We start from the raw sequence: 11,554 nt of genomic DNA, 5'->3' as shown, positions 1-11,554 counted from the left end.
CCAGGGCTCTGTGCCGTGTGGCACTGGGGCCGGGAGTGCCATCCCACATCTGGTCTCCTGATTTTCCTGAGGGTCTATCTCCTCAAATAAGCACAGACAGATACCTACAACTCAACTACATCTGGAATAATCCCTGGCTCCTAACCGAATCCAGAGCTGTAATTTAATCAAGATGTTCTGCTGACACTATAAACCGGGAGAGCAGCGTGGAGCAGCGAGTGTAAATGCCAGCAGAACCCGAGACTGAATTACAGCTGTGCTGTTGCACCAGACACGTCGTGCTCAGACACAGGGGAACAGAGTCCTCTTTGTTAAACTAATTATTTTAATACGTAGAAGGAGAGGACAGAAAGGACCTGTTAAATATTTACCATTTCAGGCCTTTTCTTGCCGGACATTTTTTCACTGTTGATATAAGCTGCTCTGTGCCGCAGTTAAACCTGCCCATAAAAATGGAAAGGTTCGAAGTGTGCATGACATATTTCAGGGGGACAGGGTGACTCCAGGGGCTGTTAATGAAGCCCAGAGCCTTTCACCTCTGTAGCACTGGTTTGAATCCAAACACCATTTCTATCTGCAGGTGGTTTAGTTGCATCCCTGTTACAAGCTGGGCTGTTCTCTGTGCTCATGATCAAGTGCTCTTGTGGGGAAGAGGTCCCCCTCACTGGCACAGTGCCTGGTTGTCCCATCGGAGGGGTCAGGAGGGCAGGGGAAGGGACTCGAGCTCTCCCTTCCACTTTTGGGAGCCCCAGGACAAGTACAGCCGCACTGCTGTGTCCTGCAGGGACAGGAGGGTTCAAAACACCCTGAGAACCAGCAAGTCCTCCTGACAATGGAGGGGCCATCCTGGGAACAGGCAGTGGCAGGGTGGCAGCTCCAGTGGGCCCTGGTGTTCCTGCCCCAGGGGAGCCCATCAGTGCGGGCCAGCACCTGGCCAGGGACCTCACCACTGGAGGAGTGTTTTGGAAAGCCCACTGCCGTGGAAATAGCTCTCTGTGCTGTGGGAAGGACATGTGGCTCAGGCCATGTCCCATGGAGCGCCACCGCAGCGCCAGGGCACGGCTGCCCGGAGGGAGGCAGGACACACGCGTCCAGCCGGTCCAGCACTGGCAGCACACGGCAGCTGCCCCTCGGGCAGAGGCTGCACCGCTGAGGCTCCAGCAGGTGGGCACTGCAGACCTGCAGGGAAGCTGCGGCAGTGCCTGGAAGCACCGCGGACGTGGCGTCACCCGCTTGGCAGCGGAAAACAGGGACAGCTGAGACCCCGAGCTGGGCGCAGGTCCCTCGACACCGTGTCTGGAGCTCACCTGCCTTGGAACCTGTGCGTGCCCGGGCAGCCACCTCTGGCAGGTGACACCCCGGGAGCGTGTCCCGCTGGCGGCAGCGGCACTGCAGCCTCTCGGTGACACGTCCTGGTGGCTGACTCTGCACCGACATCCATGGAAAGCATCTGCCTCCGATGGTGCTGCCGGTTCCGTCTGTCTGTCTGTCTGCTGATAAAACGAGCCCTCTGTTCCCAGCCCAGGCAGGGAGAAGGCTCCGTCCTCACCCCAACGGGGCGGGAACTCGGCTGCCCCTGCCCAGGGCAGGGCTCCTCTGAGGAGCTCAAATTCTGCAGATCTCAGCAAAAACTGTGGGAAGAACTCAAATATGCAGCAAGCACTGATTTTCCATGTGGATGCATTACCATTAGCCTTACCCATTAATTAGAATAATAGTAATTGTTATGATAATGATGATTATAGAGACTACTTCGTATTTACTGAGGTTGGAAACATCTAAACCAAACCCTTGCACAAGCCACGTGCTTTTATCAAAGCCATTAATGTCTGAGATAACATTTTTAAATGCCAAATTTTCTATGAAAACGTATATTTATATCAAGAAAATTAAATTTCAGCTTAAGGTTCTTATTATAAATAAAAGAAAATAAGTCAATAAAACAATAAATATTTAACTGAATGAAGCAGAAATTATATCCAATTATATTTTCTTTAAAACCCAATTTATCTGCCAATATTTTCTTTAAATGTTCATGTTACTTTTTCACTTACTAACAATAAATGCCTGGATGCATTTCAAAGTGGTGCCTTTTCTATTATTTCATTTCCTGGAGTCCTCAGCTTGAAAGGACATTAATAGCACACTATAAATAAAAAAAAAGTTACTTAAGGATTTACAGCTGAAGATTTCTATGGAAACAAACTGGAGAGCGGAGTTTGCATCAGGGTGGGGGTGGGGAATGGAAACAAAGAGCTGAAAATGGGAACCAAACTTCAGCTGCCACATGGCAGCCCCGGCTCCTCCTGCCTGCGCCCGGCTCCGCATCTGGGGTCACCGGGGTGGGGGGCACACGGGTGCCCCGCCTCTGGGTACACCCTAAGGCAGCCACCTGGGTCCTGGTGCTGCTCTGGCACGGGAACGCGGCGGCACAGGGACGCTTCGGGCTCCCAGGGGGAAGCTGCTGCCAGACCCCTGCCTGTGCCCAAGGTGAGAGTTGCAGGAAAGTTGCAGGGATGGTCCCACATGCCAGGGTACTGGGATGCCACAAGACACTGGGACACCACAGGACACTGGGACGCTACGAGCTTGGGGTGTCTCCTTTACCCCAGCTGCCTCTGTCCTGTGCTCGCCCACCCTCGGAGCATCTGAGCATCAGCCAGAGGAGGGGAATGGCTCCATTGCCAGCTCTCACAAATGGGCAGTGGATTTCTAAGTGAGAGGAGCCAAAATGACTTGCATAACATAGGAAACAATTCAACAATCAAAAAATCTTTCACTACATAATAGGATTTTATAAATTGAATTATCTCTGTAAGCGCTGACAGTCCGAGCCGATCAATCAATTAAGGGATGCCAGGCTTGAGCCCGCAGACCCACTCGGTGGGAGGGTGCTGCTGGCAGGGCACCTGGCTCCTTTCACACCCCCCGGCCCCCCCAGAGGCAGGGCCGTGCCAGGGCCTCCCCCCACCATGGCAGTGGTCCTGTGGGAGAGCCCTGCTCTGGCTGGGGAGCCCTGGCCTTACATTCAGGGCCATATCTGGGACATGGGCCCAATTCAGCTCCATGTTTGTGGAGCCAGAGGGCCCTGGGGACAGGCAGAGTGCTGGGTGTCCTCTCTGTCACCGGTGTCTTGGTGACTCCTGTTGAGGCTCCTGCAATCTGCCTCTCCCACTGAGTGCGCAGTGACGTGGAGGGTGCAGCTGGTTATTGATGGCATGTAGGACCAGGTGTTCACAGACGAAAGGTTAGTTTATTAATCCCCTAGGAGACCTTATGAAAAACAAATTCAGGTAAACAACATATTTTTCTTGACTGCTTTCAAGATTTAAGGCAAGGATCCTGTTCTTGGAGTCTCTTCGACGCATTTCCATTGCACTCTGTTATTACATTCTTCAAAAAAGAGAGATTGCTTCTCATGCCACGTTCTGGGAGAGAGAAACCTAATTGAATCTGCTGCCCATGTGGCTGGACAGCATGTCCTTCCCAGTTATGGATGGGCTGGAGAGTCTCTGAAACACATGGGCAGGCCTATTGGAAAGGCATTTTTCTGCTGGGTGCCTGCAGTTCCATGCTGCGTCCCTTTCTGTCCCTGCTCTCCCGGTGCCCGCCAGCTCAGTGCTGTGGTGCCCAGCACAGACGTTCCCTCTGCACCCAGAGCCGGTTTTGTTGTGGCTCTTTGTCCATCCAAGGTGGGGGAAGATGGGTTTCCAAGTGAAGCCTCTCATGTGCCCCCTCCAGGGAGGAGCTGGGGTCACTGGGGGCTCTCGGGGGTGGCACAGACACTTCCCAGCCCCTGCACCATACAGCGCCCAGTAGCACCTCCCACTCTTCCCAACACTGCCCTAGACTTGGCGGGACAAAGCTCCCAGCCTGGAGCCCACCAGAGAACCCACTGAGAGGAACCAGCTCCCAGGTGGCTGCCCTGGGACCAGTGGGGACAAGTGGCGGCCAATTTGAGGAGGAATCACACAGGGAGTGCCGAACACTGTACAGTGCTTCGTGCAACCTCTGAGCACGGTGCTCAGGAGAGAGAAATCCCTGTGCCCCATTTATGACCACTGGAACTTGATTAAGCACTGAACTTTAATTAATTGACTGACTTGGAATAATAAGTTCTGCCGATTTGCTTTGCCCAATGAAGAGGTGAATAGTTAATTCACATTAAGTGTCAGGTGTGAGGGCCACCATTGCACAACCCCACCATCGATCAGACGAGGTGCAGACTCTGGTGCTGCCTGGACCCCTCCCCAGCCCCTGTGCTCTGATGTGTCCTGGACCCCTCCCCATAACCCCAGACCCTTGACTGGAGCCACTGGAAGCAGCAAAGCTGGAGTACTCAGCCACTTGAGACAGGGCATTGCTTCTGCCCCCGGGATGCTGGGGACCCCTGGGAACCCCCTGTGCCCCTCCAGCCATTGCCCAGCTGTGGGCATAGTGACAGAGCAGAGACCCCTGGCCTTTCCCCGCAGTGACTGGGAAAGCATTCCAAATGTCAGCTCCCCATCCCCTTCCATAACTTCCCCCCAAAGATTCAAGGTTCTGAGGTGAATCTCCTCAGCCCGGCGCATGCTGCAGAGCCAGGAGCAGTGGCCAGTGAGGAGGAAGAGCGCAGTGCAGGAAAATACTTCCCATCCAGAATGGGCTGGAGCAGGAGGGCGAGGCCCCAGCACACGTGCCCTGCCTGTGCTCCAGCGTGCCTCTCCTGCTCCTTAAATTGATTGGCACTTTCTATTTGAGGAAAAATGAGTTCTTAAAATTGAAATACTGGTTATTGTTATGGTAATACAGTGAGGCTGTGGCAGCAGAGATTTTAAGATACAAAAAAGGTTAGTTTGAATCAAGCAGCTGAGAGGTGAGTCTATATAAAGTACTCAGGACTAATGAGTTCCGAGGGATCCACGTATCGGGTCTGGACCCCTTAATGCTGCTGATTTAAGTGGTGGGTGCAGGTAATCACCAAGATAACCCGAGGCCTCTGGGATCATTACTGCTTTATCACATTTTGTATAAAATATTTTCGGCCTCATTTAGGATGTCAGCCTCTATCAAACGTTTCCTGGCGTTAAGAGCGCGACGCAGCCCGGCAGCTCCAGCATACCTGGAACCCTCGCTGTCCTCTCCCAGGCTGTACCTGGAACCCTCATGTCCCACCAGGAGAGCCACTCGGGGCACCCTGGACTCTCTGAGGGGGCTGTGGCGCTGAACAGGAGATTTGTGAATAATGTAAGAACAAAAGTATTGAGCCATATTAGCAGGACATAGTGACTGATTCCCAACATCTGTTATTGCTTTCTCTCATCTGTACCTGAAATTAGCAATTTAGAGCCCATACCTTTATTTGGAAAATAATAGTACAGAATTATAAAAGTTTAATATGCTCTCAGTAAAATGAAAAATGAGCAGTTATGATATTGTCTAACACTTTCAAATGTGTTTATTAATTCATGTTTTAAATCATAAGTTTCATTCTGCAGGAGAGTCATACACAGCAATAAGCAAGTTTTAAAATATTAATGAATAAACAATATTTCTCTATTGAAATATAACATGCTTCTTTGAACAATGTACCAATGGTAATAAATCACAACCAGCAGAAAATTGCATTTCATATTTAATACAACTTGAACTCTGCCTTTTTATAAATGATATCTTTTTTGTTTAATTGGCGTCAGTTCAGATCTAGCAGATTGCTAATAAAATTCTGGATTTCCATACTTAATGACGCGTGCTCTTTATGCTGAATTTTACCACAAAAAATGCAACCTTTTATTATACAAATAGCAGGCGTTAATAGGTGATCTCCCACCACGGGCAATGGCCCTGTCTGCTCTCCCAAAGCTTCACCTGGGCTCCCCTGCAGCCAGGGGTGGCTGCGTGCCACATCCCCCTGCTCCCAGGTGCCATTCTCAGAGAGCTGAGCATGTGGGGGGCACTGGGAGCAGGAGGAGGAGGGTCCCTTCCCCTCCAGGGGTCAGTGGCCTGGGGATGTGCTCCTTGGGGATGCCTCTGGGTCCTCACCCACCCCAGGAACAGGGCCTCACGTAGGGGCTCCAGCGCACACGTCAGCACCCGCGTTAGCACCATGGAGAGGAATGAAAGTAATTGGGTTTGATTAGCCTGTGTAAACACGATCCTTAAATTTGTTGCCACAAGAGGGTTTTGGCAGTCTCCAATAAATTAATCCTTTTTATTATATCAATGACAGGAAGATGATCAAATAGGCTTTGATATAGATTTTGGGATTTAGCACCTAGTAGCGCTATGACATGCTTGAACTTCTTCCTCCTGCTGCTGCTGCTGGAGGCAAGAATGAGGCTACAAACAGCGTCTGCTTCCGAGCTGTTCCCAGGCGGAATAGGGGGCTTGGAGACACATGGATGGGGATGCCAGAGAAACTTTGAAGAAAAGTTTGTCTTCGGGATTTGTTGGGTAAGTTGAGTTTCCAGAGGGTAGGGTCATGTGAGGAGAGCTGTGGGAGTAGGGGCGCACTGTGATGAGGCACACCAATTAGTACGTCGTGTCAGCACATCCGCAGCCAGAGGCTGAGCTGAACTGCGAGCACAGCCCTGGCTCCCCTCCACGCTGGGGCACACGGAGCCGTTGTCCAGACCCCGGTGCAAATGGTTCCTCCCACTGTGCTGAGCCCAGGGGAAATGGGCTCTGCTGGTGCTGCAGGACACCTGGCACAGCTGGCGCCTGTGCTCTCACATGTCAGGGATGATTTCCCAGGTACTGCTGGGACACAGCCCAGACCTGTGGCTCGGCTGTCAGCAAGGATCATAATGCCAGCTCCATCCTTCCACTGTCCCAGCTGCAGGAAGGAGCCAGAGGCTCTGTAATTCAGGGGAAACAAATTCAGTGGCAGACAGGTGGCTCGGGATGCCCACAGAAGGTGAGGGGCCCCACGTCCCACCTGGGAAGGCCAGGAGACTGGTTCAGCTACTGTGCCATCCCAGGTATCCCCCATCCTCCCTGGGCATAACGGCCCAGGAGCTGATGCACACAAAACCTTCTCCAGCCCCTGCAACCAAGGAAAGGATCACTGGATGGGAATTCTAATCATATATTATATTACCATGTCATATTAGACTAATAAAATCCTAATATGATACAGGAATGGGGAGCATATCATAACTCCTCTGTGGCTAATACAATGCAGGCAATAAATCACTCCAGGGCTTATCCTTAACAATTGTATCAGAGCTTTCTGTGTCACACTGATAACTCAGTCCCTCTGATCTAATGGTTCACTTTTCTTCACAGTCCATATGGCAGTGACATTAAAGCTAATGAAATAAAATAAAATTTGCCAATCTTTGAAGAATTCCATTCTTTAAAAAGATGTATTTTATTAACACAAACTGGAAACATCTTCAGTTACTCACAGTTACTTTTATCACATTGGAAATACATGGCACAGATATCGGCAGTGGCATTGCACATCGGCTCACGTGTGGTCACCACATTGCTGCGGGATCACTCGGAGCTGCTCAGCCTCACACATGTGGAGCCAAGTCAGCAGAGCTGTCCCTGCTGACCCAGTCCCCAGGGACACGGATCCTGCCATGCCCCAAGGTCACGGTCTCCCCAGCTCTTCCATTCCTGGGCTGAGGATCCCTCGTTGCATCCAAGGCCAGATACACAGGGAGCCGGGTGCAGGGGGAGCTTGTCACCTGCTCCACTGTCAGCAGATGAAGGTTTGCTGATCTCTGGGGGGCTGTGAGGCCGTGGGGCTGCTCCCATGGCTCGGTGGGTCACAAACCTGGTGCATCTGCCAGAGGCATCATGTCTCCCCGGCCGCAGGGCTTCTCATGGCTCCTCCTGCAGGACACCTCGGAGCAGTGGCCATGCCATGGTCTCCCCAGCACAGCAGGTCAGACGGAGCTGGGGCTGGTCCCAGAAGAAGCTGGTCGAGCTGTGCCCAGGGGAGCACTGTAGGTCTCTCCTCCAGACACCCTCATGCCTGTCCCAGTGACGGGTGCCTTAGTCAGGTCAGTGTCGGGCACAGGAGATGGCGATTCCTGGGACCTGCTGCAAATCCTCCATTTGGTTCTGCTGTGCTCCACACCGGGTCTCAGGGCTGGCACTTCCCATGGCTGGTGGGCTCCAGCTGCAAGGTTCTCATGGGCCAAAAGCTCAAACTTGGGCGGAGGGAATAAGGATGGTGCCGCTGAGCTCGCAGGGTGAGAGGGCTGAGGGTCTCCTCCCCTCGTGTGAGCCGCTGTTCCTGCGCGAGGCTCCGACGGCCCTTCAGGGTGTAGCTACTGGGTGAAACACAATATACCATCAGCAGCTTGATCCTAGTACTGGTGCTGGCAGTAAACCTCCCTGATGCATGATCAGGCCTCAAGGATAAGATGTTTATTATTTGCCATGGAACCACGTGGCTGCTCTCCAACGTAAGGAAAAGCCAAATTGCACTTGTAATTCAAAGGGACCCAAAGCCTTAATGCTGTAAAGCAGCAGCTAATGATGCCCAGCGGGCGCAGGGCACGCAAGGGCGGCCCAAAGGTTGTTGATGGCCTTCCTATGAACCTCCTCAGTGTGTGACAGGTCCTTGCCTGTGGCCAGCAGAGATGTGATCAAGATGAGGGACGTCTGAGTGTTCATTACGCTGCCTACTACGCCTCCGCTGACACACTTTACATTTAAAATATAAAATACTGTTTCCACTGAGCTGTAGCACAAACACCGAGCATGTGGACTTGGAGAGCTCCATTAGCAAATGCAAATTGTTGGGTGCTTTGTCCTCAGCATGCAGAAGTCTTCGGCAGTCCACAGTCCCCACCTGCCCCAGCTCCTGTTAACTGATAACAAAGGTTTTGCAATGCATGTCTAGTTATTTACTTATTTAAATGCACCACCTGTAGAAGAAGCAGCACTGTTCAATTCCAAACCTGATCAAGGGGAGTCTGCTCTGTGAATGAGAGCAGCAGCAGTCCCTGGTGCATGAGTGTGGGGTGCAGTGTTGCCACGGCCCGGGGGAGAGTGGGAGAACAAAGGTATTTTACAAAATAACCTGATACAAGAATTGTTAAGAAAAGCTGAACCACAAGCTCATTGAATCATGCAAATAATTGTTCAGCCACCAAAACAACACCTGAAGGCTTGAACAGCCAAAGGGAAGGGAAGGTGACGGACCAGCAGCTCCTCAGAGCCACCCGAGCCGCGGCTCCAGCCCGGGAGGGGCTGGTGCTGGTGAGCGCTCGGCCTCCTCCTGCCTAGCTGCACTAACCCAAGTAGTGAGTAGTTATATTTATCAAAGACCATTTGCTGCAAGTGATTAACGTTAATTTGATTTCCTGTGAGTCAATTTCCTTGAGATATGGTAAATAGGCTATTACCTGTTATTGACCTTTACTTTATTAAAAAGACTTAAAATTAGCATTTATATATATACGTCCTTCCAAAAAAGTTTTTTTAATAAAGAAAAATATTTTTATAATCACATTAGACTTGCTAGCTGAGGCTATAGCTCCAAAGTTAATGTTAAATAAAAATGGTAATTAAGAGTGAATATGATGATGGTTTTTAAACTCATCTAAAGGCCTGACCCCTTCCTTTACCTCCGCTTGATTTGTGGCTCCCAAGCAGAGCAGGGTGGCAGCAGAGGCAGGGGGTTGGCAGGTGGAAGCCTCTGCCCAGGACATGCCTCTCCCAGGATTTCCAATCCTCTCCTGGCAAGAGGGCACAAGGACCTGCTGGTGTTTAAAGAGATGCTCAGCTCCTGCTCCATGCCAGCTCACTCTTCTGGAGACCGACGCATCTCCTCAGGTTGACTTGAACTGAGCAGGAAGAAATTACGTCAACATTTGATCATGAAAGCAAAAAGTTTATTCATGTTTGAAACTACATATAACTACCACGAGGAAGACTTTTCAATCCAGGGTGTAATCCAGTTAGAAAGTAACACGAAACGGTTTAATACATTAGAATCACTGCCACAAATTATTTTCATGACTCAATCAGTTTCAGAATCGCATACAATACAAAAGAGAAAGGGCCCCTGCAATCCAGGGGGATGTACAGTACTGAATACTGAAGTCTGTATGCATTACAATTAATTGTTGGTTTTTGTGTGTATTAGTAACAAGATGAAGAACATTCAAAATGCTTCTCAGTATTTACAACAGTTGCACTGTTTTGTGTCCAACCTAAGACCCCATGTTTCCACTTCCGCTTCTTTAGCAGTTGCCAAGGCAACCCTGATTTGTAGGAGATTACAATGTACATTACATTTCGTGGGGAAACAAAGAGTTAATTACAAGATGCAAAAAGATAAGAAAGAGACAAACTACAGCGTGAGTATCGTTCAGAGGTAGTAAGTGAGCACTCTAAGCTACAGAACATGTTGAAAGTCTATTGGTTTGTATGAGTTCGCATGAGGTAATAAAGCTGTGTTTGATTGGTGAGATGTATAAATACTCTTTTGCTACACTATGTACAACACTCCATATCACGGTGCTTTTTCCTTTCCTTTTCCTTTGTTTGTGGTTTGCTGCCAAGCAGAGGCACCAGCCCTTGGCAGGCGTGGGTAGCACCCAGCTCATACTGTAAAACCCCGGGTCGTGGCGTGCACAGAGACCAGCAGCAAGAGTCGTCATCTCCCAAGAACAACCTGTGTCCGTGTCAGGATACGGAGAGGAGACTCGGGGTCCAGGGGGGCTTTAGCAAGAAAAGATGCTCCTGGTTTCCAATCTAATTTGTAAGACAATAGATCTCAACAAAAAAGTGACGAATAAGGATTCTTAAACACGACCATTGTTAACCGAAATAACTGAACAGCTCTTTTTATTCCAGCTCTGTGAGAGATATGAAAAGATGAAACACAATCAAAGTCTGTGATTCCTGTCGACTTTCCATGGAAATATGCACACAATTAAATTTGGGTGAGGCGGTTCTTTGTGTCTGCTCTTGCTACTGAGGTTAAGCTTGTCCTGTACTTTTACCCTTAAGGCCAAGTAATTGGCAACTGTTAGACCAACATCATTAAAACTGCTGATAATAAATTATGATAAAATAGTTACAGGGCTATAAACAATGCTAAATCTTGGCCTAATTGGATAAAGTGCTTTTTAACATTGTGTGTTTTAAGTATAAATACAAATGATTATGATACCTTTAAAAAACAGATTTACCAAGTTTTCTAATAAGACAAGGTTTTACAGTAAAGCTGTAGGTGGTTGGCTACAAAAAACTCTTTCCTTTTTCTCCTGCAACTCTGAATGCGCTAATCAAGGCATCTCAGCTCAGGGAAAAAGTGTTGCTAGGAGATTAGTTAGAGGTATCCGAGTGCACACTTCCCGGCCCTTCTGTAGGGGAAGTCACAGAAGATGGAGTGGTTGCGTCCTGCCAGCCTCCATTAGCCTGCAAAGGCAAAAACAAGTCAATTGATACCAATGCGCATACTAATTACACCACAGGCTGAGTGTGGGGCCGGCCGGCCCGGGGCTGGGGGGAGATGCTCTGGGAAGGGGATCTTCCCGCACTGCCCTGGCTGCAGGGGCCGTGCCGGAGCGAGGCACGGGAGTGGCCGAGCAGGGAAAGCAGG

The 11,554-nt window shown here is 50.0% G+C and overlaps 1 protein-coding gene across 6 annotated transcripts in view; it reads right to left on the bottom strand.

Moving 5' to 3' along the window:
• Nucleotides 1-9,485: 9,485 nt before the first annotated feature.
• Nucleotides 9,486-11,554, bottom strand: part of PBX3 (PBX homeobox 3) — a 103,861-nt gene continuing 101,792 nt past the window's right edge. For 3 of the 6 annotated variants that reach the window (XM_069031482.1, XM_069031481.1, XM_069031480.1), the window contains exon 10: nucleotides 9,488-11,370. In XM_069031482.1, coding sequence (XP_068887583.1) covers nucleotides 11,278-11,370 — 93 coding nt within the window. In that variant the 3' untranslated portion in view covers nucleotides 9,488-11,277. Of the gene's footprint in view, nucleotides 11,371-11,554 lie in introns of all 6 variants that reach the window. The other 3 variants (XM_069031484.1, XM_069031483.1, XM_069031485.1) reach the window with 3 other exon arrangements.

This window comes from Aphelocoma coerulescens, chromosome 17, assembly GCF_041296385.1.
Source record: "Aphelocoma coerulescens isolate FSJ_1873_10779 chromosome 17, UR_Acoe_1.0, whole genome shotgun sequence".
NCBI lineage: Eukaryota > Metazoa > Chordata > Aves > Passeriformes > Corvidae > Aphelocoma > Aphelocoma coerulescens.
This window is presented reverse-complemented; position numbering and strand designations above follow the sequence as displayed.